Genomic DNA, 22,810 nt, shown 5'->3' with positions numbered 1-22,810 from the left:
GAATCGTAGATTAGATTGGCCATCATGCTGGCGCGAATCAACTGCCGTCTTCGCTGTTCCGTCTTGAACAATTTGGTACTTTCGTGGCTAATGAGCGTCATTATCTTCTTTGATAGTACCGCTGGGGTCCAGGTAAGAAGGTCTCTGAGCGGTGGTGGTCGGAAGCCATTTCTGAACAAGCGGATCTTGCGGCGTTTACGGTGTGGCCTTGAGGATCAAACTGCCGCAGCTAGGTCGGCAATCTCTCCTCACTACCTCACTCCTCCCGGGGTAGTCCGTCTTATCTTTAAGCCAATTACAGCTATAGCAGCAGAGGGGGGTAGGGATGCATAATATCCACAGTCCGATCCGTCATATAGCGTCAGTGATAACATAACAAAGACACACTTTCGCAACCTCACTCTTGCAAACGCTAGCCGGAGGGAGGCAGGCGGGCGGGCGGCGGTGGCGGCGTGGCTGCGTGGGCAAAATCTAAAAATAGCATCTCGGGCAGGACACTCACCTGGCGTATATGTGGAAAAAATCCGTGTTAAGTGAAAGTTCAGCTCTCAGCGTATATCACAGCAACGTTAAGTGAAACCGCGTTAAGTGAGGTAATACTGTGTGTGTGTGTGTGTGTGTGTGTATATATATATATATATATATATATATATATATATATATATATATATATATATATATATATATATATATATATATATATATATATATATATATATATATATATATATATATATATTTGTGTAATAAATGTATGTAATAAGAATGTACAGTAATCTTTGTCACTCAAATCCTAATGAAACACTATTGAATTAGAATACTGTAGCTGGTATAAACAGTCAGAACAGTCCCACCACCGATTGTCTCTCGTGAAGCAAGCTTATAAATTAAAGAAAATACTTGCAGTGTGTTTAATATATTACAGTATGTTATAAATAAATAAATAAACAAATAAATCGGTGAATCCATTTCAAGTAAATGAAACAATTGTATTCGACACGGACATTAGTTCCAGTTAAATAACAGACGTTTAAGTGAGTCACTAGTGTTTACACTACACCAGCCGGTAACATTTGATGCCATTACTTGAAGTGAATTGGCCTTATTTTAAAAAACCATGGATGTGTAAACAGCACTGGTCAATGGGATGGTTGGTAAAGGACTACTGGGTCAGTAAGCTCCCAATGGTTAAGTGTCACATTTGGGGTACCGGTCTTATACAGCGAATAGGGCTCAAAAGCTACTTTTTAAATGGATATTTTTGGGGTCGTCTTATACACCCCATCGCCTTGTAGGCCGGAGATATATGATATACGGTATACAGATTTTTTTTTTCAAGTTGATGAAAATGACGACTGGTAAGCAGTGCTAAGTGATGATATTCAAAGAGGTGTGTTTACTTGTGCCAAAAGGGCTGTATATCAAGCAACGGTTTCACTGGTGTAGGTAGTAGGCAGCTAATGTACCAAACAAGGAGGTACTACCGTCTGGGAAGATATTGGAAGCATAATGTATTGTCTAATGGTAGACCCTGCTGCTATGTGACCAAGTCCCAGGTTGATGATCTGACTTTCTGCAGGGTCTCAATTGTTTCTCTTACTTTGACAACACAACACAACATACATACAGGTACAGCGGGGTATGCTATAACGAACGGATCCTACTACGAATATTCCTATAACAAACGGTTTTACCTATAAAATTGAGAATGCTATAACGAACGAAACTCCTACAACGAACATTATTTAAAAAAAAATTTTTTTTTTTTTTTTTTACTAATTTATTGTTTTTTTATTACAAGTATTAATGATATTCTTTATTTCAGGGGTTTAGATGCATATTTATGCACTTTTTTACAATTTTTACAATTTTATATTATATTTTTCAGTGTTAAGTGGTTGTATTTGGGGGCCTGGAACGGATTAATCCTATAACGAACGAATGCTATAACGAACAAGGTTCTAGAACCAATTAGATTCGTTATAGCATACCTCACTGTGTATTGTTTCTCACTCTTGATATTTTTTTTTCATCTTTGTATTTCTTTATTATTATTATTATTATTATTATTATTATTATTATTATTATTATTATTACATTTTCGCCCCCTAGGCCCCAATGTGGGTCAGTGACCTGTGCCCAGGTGGGTTAAAACCCGTAATTTTTTTTTTTTAGAATTTCATATCCAAAATCAGGGTGCATCTTCCACGATGCAGCGTCTTCCAAGCCGAAAAATACGGTACAGTGGTCCCTCGGTTAACGAGATTTCGGTTAACGAGTTACCTTCCATAAGATTCTTAACTTTGGTTAACGAGCAATCCCTCGATTAACGAGTTTCTTACAAGCCGACCTCCACATGTTTTTGCTTGCATTTGGCGGTCCACCAGCTGTAGTATTAGTCCTCCAATACAGTAATCGGTGCTAGGGCTTATATTCCTTACCCTATTAGTAAATATCAAGAAGTTTATTCTATTCAATAATTTTAAAAGTTTAATATTAAATTTTTTAGTCATTTTAACAGTTATTGAACAAAATTGAAGGTAGGGTCACTAGTTTGTGGCGCACCATCCAGCCTGCCAACACACCATACAGCCTGCCAACACACCATACAGGCGTCAGTCTTTGTGTCTTTTCAGTGGAGGTAACATCTTGTTTGAGACTCTCTTCAACTAAATGCTTTTTTTCTGTGTTTGCAAACAAATTTTTGGTCATTTTGAAATTTATTTTACATGTTGACAATATATAATGCAGTGCAGTGTTGATTTAAAGAAAATAATTTTGAATTACACCAAGAGAACTAAAATTTTATGGGTGAAATGGCACCATGGGGTGACTTCTCTTCCACCCCAATGCCTTCTCTTCTCCCTTCTCCTCCACCCCCATTCTAATTCCCATCATCATCATCATCCAGGAGCCTTCTACATACACACCTCAAAGTAAGTGTAGTTTTCTACCTTTTTTGTTGAATTTAGGCAATTTTCAGTGAGCTGGAACCAATTACCCAAAAACCCATTGAAACAATAGTTTCGATTAACGAGTTTTTCGGTTAACGAGCAACCTTCTAGAACGGATTGTGCTTGTTAACCGAGGGACCACTGTAGTTAGTTGTGCGCCCATCAGATGCTTGAGTCGGTTACAATGCGTCAGTTGGGCTTTGAAAACAGTGGAGAGGGCATCTATTTTGTTGGTGTCTTGAATATTTTTGCATTTTTCATTGAAATTATTGATCATTCTGAACTTTAGTTCACATATAGATAATATATAGTGCAGGGCAGTGTTGATTTAATGAAAATAATCTTGAATTACACCTAGTGAACTTAAAATTTTATTGGTGAATTTATTGCATCAAGCATATACTGTATGTATATATATGTGTGTGTGTTTGTTTGTTTTCACTTGCATTTGGCGGTCCACCAGCTGTAGTATTAGTCCACCAATACAGTAATCAGTTCTAAGGCTTAAATTCCTCAATATTTTAGTCATTTTAACAATTATTGAACATAATTGAATTATTGGAAGCTAGTTTTTTGCGCGCCAAACAGCTTGCCAACACACCGTACAGGCGTCAGTCTCTGTGTCTTTTCAGTGGAGGTAACATCTTGCTTGAGACTCTCTTCAACTAAACGCTTTTTTTAAGTTTGTCAACCGTATTTTTGGGTAGATTTACATAAATTTCTTCATTTATTTTCATTCATTTACATGCACACTCCATACTAAAAGAAACGTAAAAGAAATAAATGACCTAAGTGCAAAGCTGGAGTGTACATGTACTAAATGATAACGGTACTAAAATTGTTATGTTTAGTGCAAATTATAGCTTGTTTATATTCAAATTAATCACTGTCTTACAAGAATCCCAGCAATGTAAATTATATTCACCCAGGTCATTTCACTGACTTTTTATAAGAGAGAGAATCTTAGTCACTTAAGAATTGATAAATATACACGCGTTAGACCTTGGGCCGGTGTCAAGTCAAACATACCACCTCACTTCCAGCTCGCCTGCCCCCCACTCTCGCTCGCGTGGGGGGTTTTAGGCCTTAGGTTTTTCATAGTATCTCAGACTATAGGAGAATATAATTTGCATTGCTGAAATCCTTGCAAGACAAAGATTAATTTAAATATAAACGTCATATATTTTGCTCGAGATAAAAATTGTAGTACATTAATGTACAATACTGTAGTACATTTTATAATATGAAGTTTTTCAACTGTATTTTTCGGTAGATTTACATAAATTTCTTCATTTACTTTCATCCATTTACATGCACACACCATACTAAAAGAAACGTAAAAGAAATAAATAACTTTAGTGCAAAGCTGGAGTGCACATGAACTAATTTGATTATGGTACAGTATTACCCCGCCTAACGCGGTTTCACTTAGCGCGTTTTACCATATACGCGGTGCCTCGCCAGAGCTGAACTTTCACTTAACGCAGGTTTTTTCCACATATACGCGGTGAGTGTCCGGCTCGAGATGCTATTTTTAGATTTGCCCCACCCGCCACTGCCACCCTGCCTGACTGCCTGTTTTAGCTCATAAAATTCATACAAATTACCCGGCCAGAATATAATTTACATTGCTGGAATTCTTACAATATGATGATCATTTTGAATATAAACATCATATATTTTGCATTAGACATACAAATTTTAGATTAAATGTTTACTCTGAGTAAATATGTTCTCTTTTGTGCAAAATATATGACATTTATATTCAAAATATTCCTGGTCTTACAAGGAATCCAGCAATGTCAATTGTATTATCCTAACTTTAGTTTGAGGTATTATTTATTAAAATTTAGTGGTTTTCCCCCAAAAATTTCTCAGAGAGGGAAGAGCCAGCAGTGTAGTGTGAGAAGAGGGGGAGGGAGTTGAGTCCATTATTTGAATGGACATTAACTTGGCGACTGTATTTCTCTATTTCTCTTAAGTATTAATTGTGTGCATGTACCATCATAAAATTAAGATGTTATTTTTACTACAACATAGTTATGTGTCGTCAAAAAGTGGAGTTTGGGGGTCGGGCCGGTTTCTATTGGAATTAATCCCATATGTTCTGTTGTTCACTTAACACGGTACCCTCTGGGTTTTATTGACCGCGTTAAGTGGGGTACAACTGTGTATGTATATATATATATATATATATATATATATATATATATATATATATATATATATATATATATATATATATATATATATATATATATATATATACATATACATATATACATATACATATATACATATATATATATATATATATATACACGCACAGTCATGCGCCGGTTAACGTCCCATATACGTTCTTGGAAACATGACATTAACCGAAACGGACGTTGTCCGATCATCACATAAACTTTGTATTTATACTTACGTGTACAGTGGTCCCTCGGTTAACGAGAATTCGGTTGACGAGTTACCTTCCATAAGATTCTTAACTTCGGTTAACGAGCAATCCCTCGATTAACGAGTTTCTTAAGAGCCGAACTGAACATGTTTTCGCTTGCACTTGGCGGTCACCAGCTGTAGTATTAGTCCGTCAATACAGTAATCGATTCTAGGGCTTAAATTCCTTACTATTTTAGTAAATGTCAAGAAGTTTATACTATTTAATAATTTTAAAAGTTTAATATTCAATTTTTTAGTCATTTTAACAATTATTGAACATAATTGAAGGGAATGAAACTAGTTTTATTCGCGCCATCCAGCCTGTCAACACACCAAACAAGCATTAGTCTCTCTGTCTTTTCAGTGGAGGTAACATCTTGCTTGAGACTCTTTAACTAAACACTTTTTTTCTGTGTTTCCAAGCAAATTATTGGTCATTTTGAAATTTATTTTACATATTGACAATATATAGCGCAGTGCAGTGTTATTTTAAAGAAAATATTCTTTATTTACAGCAAGTTTAAACTTAAAATATCACGTGTTGTGATTGCTTCAATCCAGCATGGGGCCTAAGAGATCAAGAAAAGCGATATCAATCCAAACTAAGCAGGAAATTATAAAAAAAAAACATGAAGAAGGTATTAGAACAAATGCCCTATGCAAAGAATATGGCATGTCGACATCAACTGTGTCTACAATTCTTGAACAGAAAGAAAAAATTAAAGAAGTGAAAGTGAGAGACAAATCTACCAGAGTGTAAAAGTAGATCCCTAATTGCAGAAACAGAGAAGTTACTTCTCATCTAGATTAGGGAAAAACAGATGAAAGGTGATTCAATTTCTACTGAATTTGTCTGTGAAAGAGCCAGGGAGATATACAAACATTTAAAAACAGGTCAACCTGGTTCTTCAGGCACAGAATTTGAAGATTTTAGGGCCAGCAAAGGCTGGTTCGAAAAATTTAAGAAAAGAAGTGACATTTTCAGTGTTATTAGGCATGGTGAGGCTGCTAGTGCTGATAAGGAAGGGGCAGCAAAGTTTTTAGTGGAGTTTAAAGAACTGGTGGAAGAAGAAAATTACCTTCCACAGCAAGTGTTCAATGTGGACGAAACTGGGCTGTTTTGGAAAAAGATGCCCAAAAGAACATTCATCACCAGAGATGAAGCCTCTTTACCTGGGCATAAACCCATGAAGGACCGTCTCACTTTATTGCTTGGTGCCAATGCTTCAGGGATTTCCGACTGAAGCCTATGCTTGTCCACCACTCTGAGAACCCCAGGGTGTTCAAACAACAAAAAGTGGGAAGAGGAAAGCTTGGAGTTTATTGGAAGTCCAACCGTAAGGCATGGGTGACAAGACAGCTCTTTAATGAATGGGCTGTTGAGGTGTTTTGCCCTTCTGTGAAGAGCTACCTAATCACCAATAAACTCCCTTTAAAGGCTCTTCTCCTCATGGATAATGCCCCTGGGCATGGCCTTGAACTTGCCAGAGCTTTGGAGTCTCAATTTGACTTTGTCAAAGTGTTGTTTTTGCCTCCCAACACTCCATCAATTATGCAGCCAATGGACCAGAATGTGATCAGCAACTTTAAGAAGCTGTACATGAAGAAAATGTTCAGGTGTCATCAGGCAACTTCCACTGATCCTGAACTAACACTGAAACAGTTCTGGAAGACACAATTCAACATCCTGGAGACTGTAAAATTGATTGTGTCATCATGGCAAGAAGTCTCCACTAGATCCCTCAATTCTTCATGGAAAGCACTGTGGCCATCAGTAGTCCATGATTTTGAGGGATTTCAGGACGACACAGAGTTGGACCAGGAGATTGTGTCCATTGGTCAGTCATTGGGCCTTGAAGTGGAGGAGGATGATGTTGAAGAGCTTGTGATGTCTCATGAGGAGGAATTTACTCCTGAAGACTTGCAGCAACTGGATGAGATGTTAGAGGCTGACACTGGTGAGAAGGAAAAGGAAAGTGATGACCATATGTCAACTAAAGAGTTGAAGGATGTTATTTACTACTGGGAGAAGTTCAGGAAACTGGCTTCAAGGCACCCAGATGTGGAAAAATCAGAACTAACTTTGTGTCATGTTGAGGACACAAAGGTCTCCTTCTTTAAACATAAGTTAATGATGAGGAGAGATGCCCCACAGACCATAATTGACACTTTCTTCAGTAAAAGGCAGAGGGAACACGATGCTAGCCCTCAGCCTTCCACTTCAAGAAGGACAGTGGATGTTCATGGTGGAGAATCTGTCAGTTCAGAGGTTCCTGATATTTTCATGGAAGGTGACTTCCCTTCCAAGAAGCAGTAAAATGCTTCTCCTCCACCTCCACTTCCTTCTCTTCTCCCTTCTTCTCCTGCACCTCCCACTTCAAATTCACATCAGCATCATCATCCAGGAACCTTCTACATACACACCTCAAAGTAAGTGTACTTTTCTACCTTTTTTGTTGAATTTAGGCAATTTTTGGTGAGCTGGAACCAATTACCCAAAAACCCATTGAAACAGTGGTTTCGGTTAACGAGCAACCTCCTGGAACGGATTGTGCTCGTTAACCAAGGGACCACTGTATGTGGAATACTATACAGGTATACGTACATATATGTCTCTTGACCATGGAGACAGCTGCCAGCCTGGTTTGTCGGGCCCTCCCCTTCCCCATCTCCTTCTCCCCATCTGGATTTATCAACATCCTCCCACCAACAGTACAGTGCAAAGATTGACCATCAACCCACAACTGATATACAAAAGTGACAATTTCAACTCGAAAGGAAGAAACAACTGTTTGAGTGACAATCGGTGCTTACCGGCCAATGTTGACCTGACGCGGACCTGGCACACCCAGGGTCCACCGTACACTCACCACCACCACCAACACTGTATGAGAAGCCAAGAAACTCTCCAAACTACACCAGGAGGGAAATGATGACTCTACTCCACCCAGGTGAGGAACTATGAATTCCTAACTACGTCACGAGGAACAAGAACCATCTCTAACACCCTGTGTGAGCTGGAGGATCTACATCTGCAGCTGTAGTGAGGTAGCGGCTTAGCAGCCAGGTACAACGACCATCAAGACAGTGGGAAGGACTTTGTTGGCGCCGACATCAGGTCACAAGAATGTCTACAGACCAGCTCCCACAGAACCAGATCTACAGTTAATCTACGTACATGTTGACTATGTGTTTCTGTATTGAAAGCTTTTGTCAATCAAGTGACCCACTCCACGATTCCACCATATGTATCTTATCATCTCTGTTCATTGTATATTTTCAGCCTTCGGGCTGCCATGTTATCTTAATAAACCGTGAATTATTATTATTATTACTCTTAAATTACTACTGTAATGTGATACAGGTGATTAATTTTTATCTCTTGTGCAAAATACATGACGCTTATATTAAAATTATTCACTGTTTTACAAGGATTCCAGCAATGCTGGGCAGGTGGGGGAGAGGGAGTTAGGGAGCGTGGGGAGGAGGGGAGCGGGAGGGGAGGTAGTACGTTTGACAGTTGGCGCCCAAGGTCTAATGTGTGTTTATTTATCAGTTCTGCCCAAGGTCTAATGTGTGTTTATTTATCAGTCCTTAAGTGACTAAGCTTCTCTCTCTTATAAAAAGCCAGTGAAATGACCTGGGTGAATATAATTTACATTGCTGGGATTCTTGTAAGATAGTGATTGATTTGAATATAAACAAGCTATAATTTGCACTAAACAACAATTTTAGTACCATAATCAAATTAGTACATGTACACTCCAGCTTTGCACTAAGGTCATTTATTTCTTTTACGTTTCTTTTAGTATGGTGTGTGCATGTAAATGGAAGAAAATAAATTAAGAAATTTATGTAAATCTACCCAAAAATACAGTTGAAAAACTTCATATTATAAAATGTACTACAGTATTGTACACTAATGTACTACAATTTTTATCTCTTGAGCAAAATATATGACGTTTATATTCAAATTATTGGCTGTCTTGCAAGGATTCCAGCAATGCAAATTATAATCTCCTAACTTTAGTCTAAGATATTATACTATAAGATAAAATCTGTAAGCCTAAAACCCTGGCTGGGCAGATGGGGGTGAGGGAGGGAGGGAGGGAGCAGGAGGTGAGGTGATATGTTTGACAGTTTGAGCCGAAGGTCTCTGTGTGTTTATTTAACAGTCCTACTACAGTAAGCTTCTCTCATTTTAAAATGCCAGTGAAATAACCTGGGAGAATATAATTAACATTGCTGGAATTCTCACAAGACAGCGACCAATTTGAATATAAACAAGCTATAATTTGCATTAGACATACAAATTTTAGATCTAATTTAAGAATTTTATTACAGAGAGCAAAATTTTTTATCTCTTGTGCAAAATATATGACATTTATATTCAAATTACTCACTGTCTTGCAAGGACTCCAGCAATGCAAATTATATTCTCCTTTAGTCTGAGATACTGTATTATATAAGATAATAACCCTGGCTGGGCAGATGGGGGAGAGGGAGCGTGCATGGTGGGGAGGGGGGAGCGGGAAGTAGGGGTGTACTTTGACAGTTAATGCAAAGGTCTGGGGAAGTATTTGTTTGTTTATTTATGTTTAAATCAGTTTTTGTTTTTTGCTCATAAAATTTTATAGAAGTGACCGGGGAGAATATAATTTATATTGCTGGAATCCCCAAAAGACTGCGATTAATTTGAATATAAACAAGCTATAATTTGCATTAGACATACAAATTTTAGATCTAATTTAAGAATTTTATTCGAGAGCAAAATTTTTATCGTTTGTGAAAAATATATGACGTTTATATATAAATTATCAGCTGTCTTGCAAGGATTCCAGCAATGCAAATTATATTCTCCCAACTTTAGTCTGTGATTTTATATAAGATACAAACTTAAAGCCTATTGTATAACCAGAAACCTTCGCTGGGAGGAGGAGGGGGGTTGGGAGGGAGGGAGGGAGGGAGGGGTGACTGACATGTTTGACAGTTGGTGCCTGTGGTGTGAAGTATTTAATTGTTCATTTATGTCCTTTAGGTTGAGTTTTTGTTTTTTTGCTTATAAAATTTAATAGAAGTGACCGGGGTGAGGGAGGTGTCGATGGTGGTGTGAAGGAGGTGTTGGTGGTGCTGTGAGGGAGGTGTTAGTGGTGATGTGAGGGAGGTGTTGGTGGTGGTTTGAGGATGGTGTGAGTGTTGGTGTGAGGGAGGTGTTGGTGGTGGTGTGAAGGTGGTGTTGATGTGAGGGAGGTGTGGTGGTGGTGTGAGGGAGGTGTGGGTGTTGTTGTTGAGGGAGGTGTAAGTGGTGGTGTGAAGGAGGTGTTGATGTGAGGGAGGTGGTGGTGGTGTGAGGGAGGGGTGTTGGTGTTGAGGGAGGTGTGTGTGGGAGGGAGGTGGGGTGGTGTGAGGGAGATGTTAGTGGTGGTGTTGGTGGTGTGAGGGAGGTGTGGGTGTTGGTGCGAGGAGATGTTAGTGGTGGTGTGAGGGAGGTGTGGGTGTTGGTGTGAGGGAGGTGTTGGTGTGAGGGAGATGTTGGTGTGAAGGAAGTGTTGGTGGTTGTGTGAGGGTTTTTTTTTTTCATGGGCCACGGACGTATATGTGATCGGACGTTGTTCGGTTGGACGTTAACCGGCGCATGACTGTACATTATTCAAAGAGGATTTGTTTTGTGAAGAGCATTCTGCTGGTGTTCTGGACAAACATGTCAACAAATGACCTGTAAATCTATTTCAATGTCATGATGCATCAATGCCAGTTAACCTTTCCACTTTCCTCCTGTTACTCAGGTAGTTCATAATGTGCACTAGTCCAGAGAAAGATAGTTCAGCAATTCTAATTATGTTAGAAACACCATTTTATACTAAAATAATCCTGAGTAATTATCTAAAAGTTTGGTTTAATAAATATACTGTACTGTAATTAAAAAAAATAAAAATTTATATGAGACACATGAGAGGCACCTCAAGAATGTCACAGTGAAATTCTTCACTGTTTTCCTGAGTTGCAGCGACCATCTCACATGGACTGACTCGAGCTGTTTGTTAACACTTGTGATGGATGTGTGGTAGAGGCTTAGTAGGTCTCGTGTTAGTAACCTGACCTGATCCAATGTCTGGTCCACCCATTGTACATAAACTCTTCTGTCGTTTGCAGTGGAGGTGGGGTGGATGGATTAGTGGTCTCCATTTACTGACCTTCTGATGCAATGTCAGGTAACCCATTGTTAGGGTGGGGGATCAGAGCGAAAGGACTTCATAGTCAGAGTGAAAGAACGTCACAGTCACTAAAGCAGAGTGCAAAGTGAATTTTAATGATGGCCTCTCACTGTAAGGTAAAAAAAACAAAAAAACATATTTCTTACACACACAGTGGCGGCTCCAGAATTTCTATATAGGAGGGGCTTAGGGGTGGCAATCTGGTTGGAAGAGGGGGCTAGGGGACTTGTCTCAAAGCTGCGTTTGCAGAGCAAGCACACTATTTTTACTTAGAATGTATATTACATACAGTGATCCCTCGGTTAACGAGCGCCTCGGTTAACGAGATTTCGGTTAACGATTTACCTTCCATAAGATTCTTAACTTCGGTTAACGAGCAATCCCTCGATTAACGAGTTTTTACGAGCCGACTTCAACATGTTTTCGCTTGCATTTGGCGGTCCACCAGCTGTAGTATTAGTCCGCCAATACAGTAATTGGTTTTAGGCCTTAAATTCCTTACTATTTTAGTAAATATCAAGAAGTTTATACTATTCAATAATTTTAAAAGTTTAATATTAAATTTTTTAGTCATTTTAAAAATTATTGAACATAATTGAAGGTAAAGAAACTAGTTTCTGGCGTGCCATCCAGCCTGTTAACACACCAGACAGGCGTTAGTCTCTCTCTGTTTTCAGTGGAGGTAACATCTTGCTTGAGACTCTCTTCAACTAAATGCTTTTTTTCTGTATTTCCAAGCAAATTATTGGTCATTTTGAAATTTATTTTACATATTGACAATATATAATGCAGTGCAGTGTTGATTTAAAGAAAATAATCTTGAATTACACAAAGAGAACTAAAATTTTATGGGTGAAATGGTGCCTTGGGGTGACTTCTCTTCCACCCCAATGCCTTCTCTTCTCCTCCACCCCCATTCTAATTCCCATCATCATGATCATCCAGGAGCCTTCTACATACACACCTCAAAGTAAGTGTACTTTTCTACCTTTTTTTGTTGAATTTAGGCAATTTTCGGTGAGCTGGAACCAATTACCCAAAAACCCATTGAAACAATGGTTTCGGTTAACAAGCAACCTGCTGGAACGGATTGTGCTCGTTAACCGAGGGACCACTGTATCAATAAAAATAGCAGTTTTCTGATGATGCATTTATTGACACTTTACATAAAATTGAGAAACCATGCAATTGTACATACAAAAGAACAAGAACAAAAATTACATAATGAAATTACATCAATACGCAAGCCATCAAAATAATGAAGAAGAAATTTATTTGACATAAAAATGACAGAAATTTGAATTAACTTAAATACAGCATGAATATAATATATTCATTCTACTCTCAAATGAAAGGCTCAGGGTAACTGAAAACAAAAGTTGTAGCAATGTGATACTTCGGTTGTTGTGGTTGGAAGCAAACGCATCAATATCCTCCAAACTGCTTTAGTTACGTAAGTACAGTGGTCCCTCGGTTAACTAACGGTTCGATTAACAAAATTTCAGTTAGCGAATTACCTCCCATAAGGATCTCCAATTCGGTTAACGAACAAAACTTTGATTTACAAAATCCTTGCCAACAACACATTTTGTTGTGAGCATCAGCTGATGGGCTAATCTGCCATTTCAGTAATCTGTTCTATGTTTACATTTGTTTCCAGTGGAGTAAATATCAAGAAAGTTGTGCTCTTTAATATTTTTGCAATTTTTATATTAAAATTATTGGTCATTTTAAGATTTAGTTAACATATTGATAATCAATATATGCAGTACAGGGAACTAGTATTTTGTGCGCCCATCAGCCGCTTGATTCACCCACCAGGCGTCAGTTTGGCTTTGTTGACAGTGGAGTGAACATCTATTTTGTTAATTCCCATCATCATCATCAATCAGGAACCTTCTACATACACACCTCAAATTAAGTGTACTTTATTGCATTTTTTTTACTTTGTATGTACTTTTCGGTGAGCTGGAACCAATTACATACCCAATATCCCATTGAAACAATGGATTCGGTGACTCTGTGGAACGAGTTGTGTTCGTTAACCAAGGGACCACTGTATAGTAATTAGAAATAATCTGCAGAAATCATACCGTGATAGTCGTGGATTTTAATTATGCAGGAATTAATATGGAAACTTGCGTACAACATAGAGCTGCCCAGACGTTGAATAATTTCCAAGACGAATAATTTTTATTCTAAAATGTTATACAGACAGCCAAAGCCTTGTGATTTGTTTGTGCTTGCTGCTAGTGGTGGAAGAATTCTGTTTCTGTGGTGGGATCGCAAGGTATGATAAATTTTTGGGGAAGGCTATTCCGAAAAAGTGGCTTTTTGGGGGGGGGGGGCTGATGGAGATTATGGTACAGTACAGTATTACTTAAAGACAGTGAAGGTTTCTAGTATCTTGGTCAGAAATTCCCAAACTGAAGAAAGATATTTTCATGGGAAGTTAGACAGGTGAAGTTCTCCTGAATGGAAATTCAGGAAGAATATGTTTTAATTGAATAAAAATGGTTGTATTTTTCTAAAACCACTCAGACTCTGCTTATGTAATTTACACAAATACAATATATAAGACAATATTTTAAAATTTTCTATAAAAAACTAAACATGGTAGAGTAAAACTAAGTTTAGATTCATACTCAGCATACTTAAATGTACTAAAGAGTATTTTTGTTTCTTAACCAGATAAAAAGTTGAAATTTTTTGACCAGTGTAATTAGTGTGAATTAGTGAAGGGGGAATAGAGAGTTTGAGTGTATTTTTGAGTACAATTATTTATTTCCTTTCTCCTTGGGTTAAAGTACAGTACAGTTTTATTAAATGACCATTTAAATGTTCTACAGGTACTACATTTTTAGGATATAATGGCATCACTGACTAGAAAATGCTCTGGATTTTCAGAAAGGTGAATTCCATGCACCACTGTGTTGTGAAGAACACAATGAAGTGCAGTGATCCTACACCATCAAACATTCTGGACTCACTGATCACACAGGTTTTAAAGGTGACTCCATGTTGGCAGACAAGCAGTGCCTATCAGGGTACGGGTATGTCTCCCACCCAGTACCTACTACCACATGTGCTCACACTCTTAGCTGCTGCACTCACTGCTGCCAATATCCTTCTTTAAGCTGAAGGAGTGAACCAACATAGAATATTTACATCATTAACTGACGGACCAATCAACCGAGTGTTGTTTGTAGAATTTTGTACCTCTAATGCGTGAGTTATCAAACTTGAAGATTGATCTCATGATGTTTCCTGATGGATAACTAACCTTCATCAGCAGCAGTTATTGACTCAGGCATACATATCTGTTTCTTATAGGTCTGATCCGTATCAACCTACTGGTAATTCATTGTTTGCATGCAAAATGTTCTTCAGAAATCTTGGACGTGAAACACACCAAGTGTGTGGCATTAACGTTTCCTTCAAAATTTTATATATAATATCAAATATATTTAATATTATGTTTAGAAAATTTCTTGGCATTCCGAAGCTTTAGGGTTACCCAAGTTCCCTGATATGATACCAGTTCACCAGAGTTGTCCTACTATCATTTGGCAGCTTAAGGGTTACCCAGTTCCCGAAGTAAGATGTTGGTTTATTGAAGGATTGTTTCACCATTAATACATGTACCAAATACCTTACTCACTTTATTGCCAAGTGCATAGATGGAACCTAATTCTTCACTCCACTCAGTAATTGAACCTGTGGAAAATTCAGTTGTATGACAAATTCTCTGACCAGTAGATTTGTGGAGCCACAGTTGGCTTCAAATAATTGAGAATTATATTGTTGGTAAAAGTTACTTTACAAAGTACATAAGGATGTTTTGTCTGAGGTTTCATTTATTATTTGTTTAGAAATGTATACAATGGTGATAGAGATTTAAAAAAAGTACACAAGCATTAGAGTACATAATGTTGTGCAGAGGACTAAGACTAGTGTTGGTGTATTTTCAGCATGAAAGCTTTACCTTTTTATTAATACGTGTACGGTTCATCTGAAATTATATTTATAATTGAATAATTATGATCATATGATCATAAACATTTAACCCAGTGCTGTACAGTAGGCCAGGGCATTTAACTATCTTCCTGTATGAATTTCCTAGTTAGTAATAACATCCTATAAATCACAAAAGAAACCTCCATTATTAGATATCAGGCTTCCAAAACTAAAACACAAGCGTATTGCCTAAGGATTCACACAAACATTATGCCCACCTTGTGAGTTAATGGTGTGTATGAAAAGTGTTAAACACTCTGACCAACTGTACAAAATTTTATGCTTTGTTTGAGCAGAATTGTCTAGTATGATGGAATTCAAATATCCTTAAAGAGGCTTTCATACTGGGCAAAATTCCGCATTCCTCAGCAGAAACACGGCAATGTCACCGTTCTCGGCCATTTTTTCCCCCCCTAAAACCGAGATCAGATAAAAATGGAAAGAATTTGAGTTCTTGGGCAAGTTTTAATTGAATTTTGGGTTCATCTGAGGTTTTATGGTATTTAAATTGAAAGGTAATTACTGTAGTTTGTAAAACATAATTATTAGTAAACACTTTTAAGTGCTTTGAATGCAAATACAGTGTACTTGTATATCATCATTAAAATATTTTTCATACATACAAATGAAAATTACGGACAACATTTCATTTCACTTTTGTTTACATCCATTGAGTATGGCCAGCATGGATTCTCAAGCTTCACAAATTATTTGGACACACGACTCTGAAACTTCCCCTGTTGATATCTTGAGAGAAGCTTGAAACGACAACACTTTTGGATGACCCACCATCTTAGTTATTGTTTCATTCTTAATAACAGTGATATGTGAACAGTGCTACAACTGAGCATGTGATTAGAAAAGCCATACTTTTGACTGAGAATGGCAGAAATTTTGTCCATTGTTATGCCCCTTTATATTGATACTGTATACTGTAACAGTTTAGAAGTGAGTTTCTTGTGAATGTCCTTTCATCCTTAACATTAACAAGATTTTACATTGCTTTGTATATAAATAAGCCTAGTCAAAGGAAATATTGAAATTGTTCATACTGCCACAGATAAAAATGGAAAAAATAGTAGCTATTAACTAGTCTTTATGAAGACAATAGAGTTAGTAATACTCAATTGTGGCAATGGGGCTAAGTTTAGGGTATGTATATTAAGTCATTCACATGACTGTGCATATTAGGTACGATTCCTGTTGTTAAATTGGACTTAAAAGGAACTTTAAGCCCAAAATATGACTATTAATTACCAGGACCCATTGACCCATTTTCTTATTACCAGAGGCGGATCCAGGGGGGGTTCCAGATTTCCCTTTTTCATTAGAAAATTTCCAGTACCGGGGTACTTTTTCTTTATTAAGGTATTGTACTCAAGCATTTTTGTATAGTAAAATGTAATTACTTTTGACTTTAGAATATCTCCTAATGTCAAGTGCACATGGTTTCAAATGGACTCAGAATGCCCATGATATTGGTCAGATTTAAAAAAAAATTAATAAAAAAATCTGGGGGAGGGGGTGTCTGCAAGCACCCCCCCCCCCACCCACACACACACACACACACACAACCGGCTGGGCTTACTGTGCTCGCCATGTCCCCCCCACCCACAACTTCTTGGATCCTCCCTTTTTTTATATTCTTAGATCTGTCCCTGATTACTGTGATAAAATTGGATGTAATATTATAGATTAAAGATCTTTATTTTTAAGGGAACCTTGTGCAACACATGCTTACTTTTTCAGTTATAGTTGGATATCAATTTTTATAAGGATTATAGATAAGTTGAGAAATGTAGATGGACATCTGGACTAAAACTTTAGAATACTCATGATCCACTTTAATTAGAAAGCTGGAAGTAGCATGTTAGAGTGTAGGAAGTTGGATATTTAGTTTATTTGTTCACTCATACTTGAAAGAATTAGACAAAGATAGTGCTTATATAGTCAAAAGGCTGATCTGTAATTGGACTTTAATTGGTTGAATATCAGTTTGGTTGCATTGACAATTTTGAGATTAATCCAGTCGTTTAAGTGGTTATCAACTTAATTACAATGTAGTAGCATCAAGGTGTAAGCACTGTATCTTTTATATTAATCACTATTGTATGTGAATCACTGCTGTATAGTGTTCTGTAAATGACAAATACATTAAAGCTTTTAAACTAAAGTACACCATTAGTGTGCTTCAGTTTAAAATTACTGTACATGTACAGTATTTAGTTTTCTTGTAGGGAATTTTTTTTAAAAGATCCTGCCATTTCTATGACCATTCTCAAAGAATATTGTTTCTTGCTACTAATCTTGTGTTGAGTATTGTTAGTGAAGTTATGAGGAAGAATTTAAATGGGATGTGTTCAGTAAATAAGTTTTGTTGAGCATTGGTAGTTATGAAGAATTTTTTTATAAGTAGGATACAAAAAATATAGAAAAGAACCTATTATGTTATAGATTATTTTAAAACCAGTTTACTAAACAGGATATATTGTTGAGAACAGCAAGCTATTCTGCTGGGTCTCGTATAAAATTAATTGTTTGATTCAATAATACATATGTACAATATTCTTAGAAACAGAATGCTGCTAGCTGACATCATGGATACATCATTGAATTCTGTATGATATGGATTCAATAATTAATGTTTTACCAATATAATGAAGACCGTTACTTACAACAGTAAATAAGTTTACAGTACAGTAATGCCTGTGGAGGTTCCTGATTGTATTACGGTACTCCTATAATGTAACTCTTCATGAATGAGTATATTGATGACATGTGAAGTTCAAACAAACACTAAAGGATGTCATAGCCCACAAAATGTGTAGCAAAAAGATGTTGTATCCTATGTAAAGTAAATAAAGTTGCTTTGAAATTATTAGTGTCAAAGGAAAGGTGTAAAAATGTGATGCTGACAGCTACCTTCTGCAGCATTTGGTTTTCACATTCTGATGCCAACACATTAGATCATGTATAAATAAAAATATGACCACGCATTTTAACTTTGTTTAAATATAAAATGCGGCTTCAGACATATTGAAGCAGGGTGTGTAATGTCAACTCTCTTGAATATCATAATTGCCAACCTAAGATTTGTTACTTGCCCCATGAAGCTTAAAAATTAAAATTGGCCAGATTCTCAGCTCATGGTCAAAGAGAAGATTATACAAACTGATTTGATTCTTACTGAGGTGGGTTGGGTGTATTGAGAAGTTAAATTCTTTACTGTTTATGAGCTAATAATCTTATTTACAAAACATTGAAAAGTTTTGTATAAGACGAGTGCAAAACACTTGGTGAAGGATGTGCGCACACTCGCCTTTGTGTGTACAATCAGCAAAAAAATTTCTTGAACAGCTGGGCATGATAGATTTCAGAATGGGCAGGGCACTATAGTTTTTGTAATCTCAAATGGTTGGTATGCCTGGTTACAAGGTGACTAAATTTTTTTTTAATAATATGTTGCTTGTCGTTGTAGTATTTGCAGGTGAAAAGAAGCAATTTAATTTGCAATAAAACTTCATCAGGGCAGTTTTCAGATTTCTCACTCATTGTCATATTGTACGATGCTTAGAACATTTGACAAATTTTTTGCTGACTGTGCATATAATTTTTCCTTTTCAGAGAAGATATTACATTAATTCTTTTTAAATCGATATTTGCTGATGTTATCATATACAAGAATATTTCCAATCAAGATTAATGGAATGCAAATGTTGTGAACGATTTCTGAATTATAGTGAATGATTTTATAGAGGTTGTGGCTGTGTTTACACGACTGCTCTTGAAGCTTAGTTATGTCTGTTCGTTAGTTTTGACTCTAAAGCAAATATTTTAATTTCCCAACAATTTCATATTCTTGTTCATGTTGTTTTAATCTAGAGAACAGTCAAAGGTGACTTGGACATTGATGTTCCAAATTCAAGGAAAAATAATTACAGTTTTAAAAACTATTTTGTACTAAACGAAACCTTTTTTATCTACTTGACTGCCATAAGTGGGTCAGAGCTGGCAGATGTAAATAAGTTAGTAATTGCAGGCCATAAAAGTTGTTTGTGATGTAGGGATCAGTATAATTTACTGATATGTACAGTCAGGAGCAATAGTCGTGCAACACACACTCACTGTATATTCTCCCTGACAGTGACTGTGGAATCTACTTTACATTGGGAAGTATTTTAATTCTAGTTACTCTTAAAATTGTTTGATGAGTATAAAGGAGGTTCCACTTCACATCGGCAGGTGGAACAACTATGTGGGGTGAGAGAGAGTCGCACATCTATTGCTCATGGCTGTACAGACTCAATTACTGTCATGTGAGTGTGTGAATCGGTCTGTGCTTTCTTGTTTAATTTTTTTGTTTTGGTACCATAGAGTACATGAATTGATAACCTAGATAATTAGTAAAGCAGAGTGAGAAAGCTGTTGTCTATGGAATGTTTGCAAACTCACCATTGGCCAGTAGTATGAGAATTGTGTAATCCTCTGTGTAAATTCAGGGTTTGGATTTATCCATTGGAGAAACACTTCACTTTAGTTCATGAAAGTATATATAATTTATGGGTTTTCGAATGTTAACTCATTAGGGTTTAAAATAACATTTAGTGCAATGAAAATTTTCTTGACGAAACAGTTATCAGGTCACTAAAAATGCCTAGGATCATTTAAATTCCATCCAGGTCAGTTGCATGGAAGCTGCAGCCACCTAGTCTCTTAACATTCCACATGTGCACCCTTTACTGTAATGATATTATACTGTACACTTCTGAGATTAAAAGGACTGTAGTAGTTTTTTGCTGTTTTTTTAATGCAGGCTTTAATAAGCAGTTTGTATATTATGAACTTTGTGATGTACGTAGTTGGCTTTAAGGCATTATCCTCTAGTAAATTATTCTTAGCAGACTGAGCACAGAAGCCTTGATAGAGATAATAGCATCTTAAAGCTCAGGTTCACCCTAGTCTGTTTTGATGGCTGTCTGTGACATAGTATAGCCATTGATGGCGGCGTGAAAATGGTGGTACGTTCAGATGGTGGAGTTGAAGTGTAACAAACATGGATAATGATGATAACCTTCGCTCTGCTTTCTTCCTCACAGTAAGGTTGGGCTCTTAACTGTGTTGAATTTAGATGCTAAACCCTTAAGCCCTGGGTTAGGGTGCTGCTGGCCGCATCCCCCACGCGGGGTAAATCGAGAAAAATCAACTTTTCCAAACATAATTTTTTACCTTTTTAAGTGATAAAACAATAAACAATAGTAAAAAAAGTATATATTGACCCTCTAGAAAATTCCTTGGCAGCATGGAGGAAGATAAGGGGGAGCTTGTTATGATGGCGAGCGTTCGTGGTCACCTACGCACTTACCAGCTATTATTAGCTTGCCTTTGTGTCTGAGATGGCCAGTAATGCATATATTTACTTATCATAATACTTATTTCCTATAAATAATTCATTTAGAATTGATTTTATTTGCATTATTTTTCATAAAAAGTGCCCGGCGACACACGCAGTATGTCGCCAAGCTGTCTGAATGTCTTTGTGTTTGGTAGAGCAAGTAATGCCTAGAAATAATTATCAATAATAATTCCACAAATAAATACATTTATAACATAACCATAACATTATTTTCCAGTAATACTACACTACAATACAACTGCACTACTGATAAAATGGACAAACAATGAAAATGAAACAAATAAAAGTAGGTAATTACGTTCAGGAAGCTTCCCTGTAGCCGAGCATGTGGCGTAACAGGCAAATAGTCACACTGGAACCTGATAACCCGCGTTGGGCATTTAAATCGTGGCGGGAAAAGGTGCGCGTTCTGGAACTTTGCCCGGGGAGCACCGATCAGGCGATTTGAAACGTCACCCGGGGCGTAGTTAGTTATAATTTTATTATTAAGCTTAGGTTGGGTTAAAACTAATTTCTACAGACAATTAATACTGTACAATTTTACCTTGAGAAAGAAGAGTAAAAAAAAATTCAATAAAACATGCCTTTTGTGCAGTGTTGCCTTACCTTCAAAATATGTATACAGTATTATAATTTTTTATATTTTTATATCCAATGTGAATATTTGCTCTGCATATACAGTACAGTACTGCATTCTATTTTTTTTTTTTTTTTTTACATATACCTGTATAAGTTGAATTTCATTATTTGAATACATTTTTAATGTACAGTACTGTACAGGTAATTCTTTGACTAATTTCAAGAACATACGGATGGGCACCATTGCTTTCCCTCTGGACAGGTGAGATGAAAACAGTTTATCTCGCCAGTGTTGACAGGCAAGTTAGAAATGGACAGCAGACATTCACTGATACATGCCACACATCCACCAAATGGGCCAATATGATGTCATCAATGGCAATATGATGTCACAGACGACCATCAAAATGGGCTAGTAACTCTGAAAGTTTCCTCTTAACAAAATTTAAAAATGCTTTTGAATATTAATAAATCAGGGCACAGTTTTCAGCTGTTATTAGAAGAGATTTGCGGCAGTGCATTACAATACAGTATGTTGGACTAATGTTATGCAGTTTACTTGGAGAGCACTGTTATATATTGCATGCCACTCTAAAGGTCGCAGGCTTTTATTATAAGATGAGGAATAAATTTAAATGTCATTGGAAATATGAACTCGGATCTTTTCATAATATAAGTGGTTTTACTGTGCGACTTAGGAGTATCTGAACAATCTTGTACAGGTGATATGAGCCACTTCTCCACGGCAAATCTTGACTTGGGCAAAATTCTTTGTCATGGAGCAGACTATGGATGTATATTTTTTGTTAGCTGATATGTATATAACCCATATACTGTAATGTATTGTGAATAAGAGTTTGTCAGAACAATTCTCATTAAAATGTAAGATTACATTGATTCTCTGTGTTCCTGAAAAAATGTAGGGGTACTGTATTAGGAAAGCACATAATCCACTCATGAGTAAGGTGCTATAGTATTTCTGTTTCAAGTGTTACATCTTCCAAAACTGAAACAGGTATAGGATGTACAGTACAGACATGACTCCTGTAATCAAAGCTGCATTTCATTATATAAAGTGTAAATTCACAGTAATGTTTGGTATAAATATTGTCAAACTTATTCTGAAGCAATTTTTTATTACTGTTAATTATTACTTTTAATAACAGTTCCATTATCTTTAATTCCATTCA

At 36.7% G+C, this 22,810-nt stretch overlaps 1 protein-coding gene across 1 annotated transcript in view; it reads left to right on the top strand.

The window, feature by feature from the left end:
* Positions 1-22,511, top strand: part of LOC121863261 (27 kDa glycoprotein-like) — a 38,229-nt gene extending 15,718 nt beyond the window's left edge. Inside the window, exon 6 of the mRNA XM_042361818.1 lies at positions 14,519-22,511. Coding sequence (XP_042217752.1) covers positions 14,519-14,747 — 229 coding nt within the window. The 3' untranslated portion in view covers positions 14,748-22,511. The remainder of the gene's footprint in view (positions 1-14,518) is intronic.
* Positions 22,512-22,810: the final 299 nt, after the last annotated feature.

Source organism: Homarus americanus, unplaced genomic scaffold (assembly GCF_018991925.1).
Source record: "Homarus americanus isolate GMGI-L3 unplaced genomic scaffold, GMGI_Hamer_2.0 scaffold46197, whole genome shotgun sequence".
Lineage (NCBI taxonomy): Eukaryota > Metazoa > Arthropoda > Malacostraca > Decapoda > Nephropidae > Homarus > Homarus americanus.
Note: the sequence above shows the minus strand (reverse complement) of the source record. Positions and strands in the feature narration are given on the sequence as shown.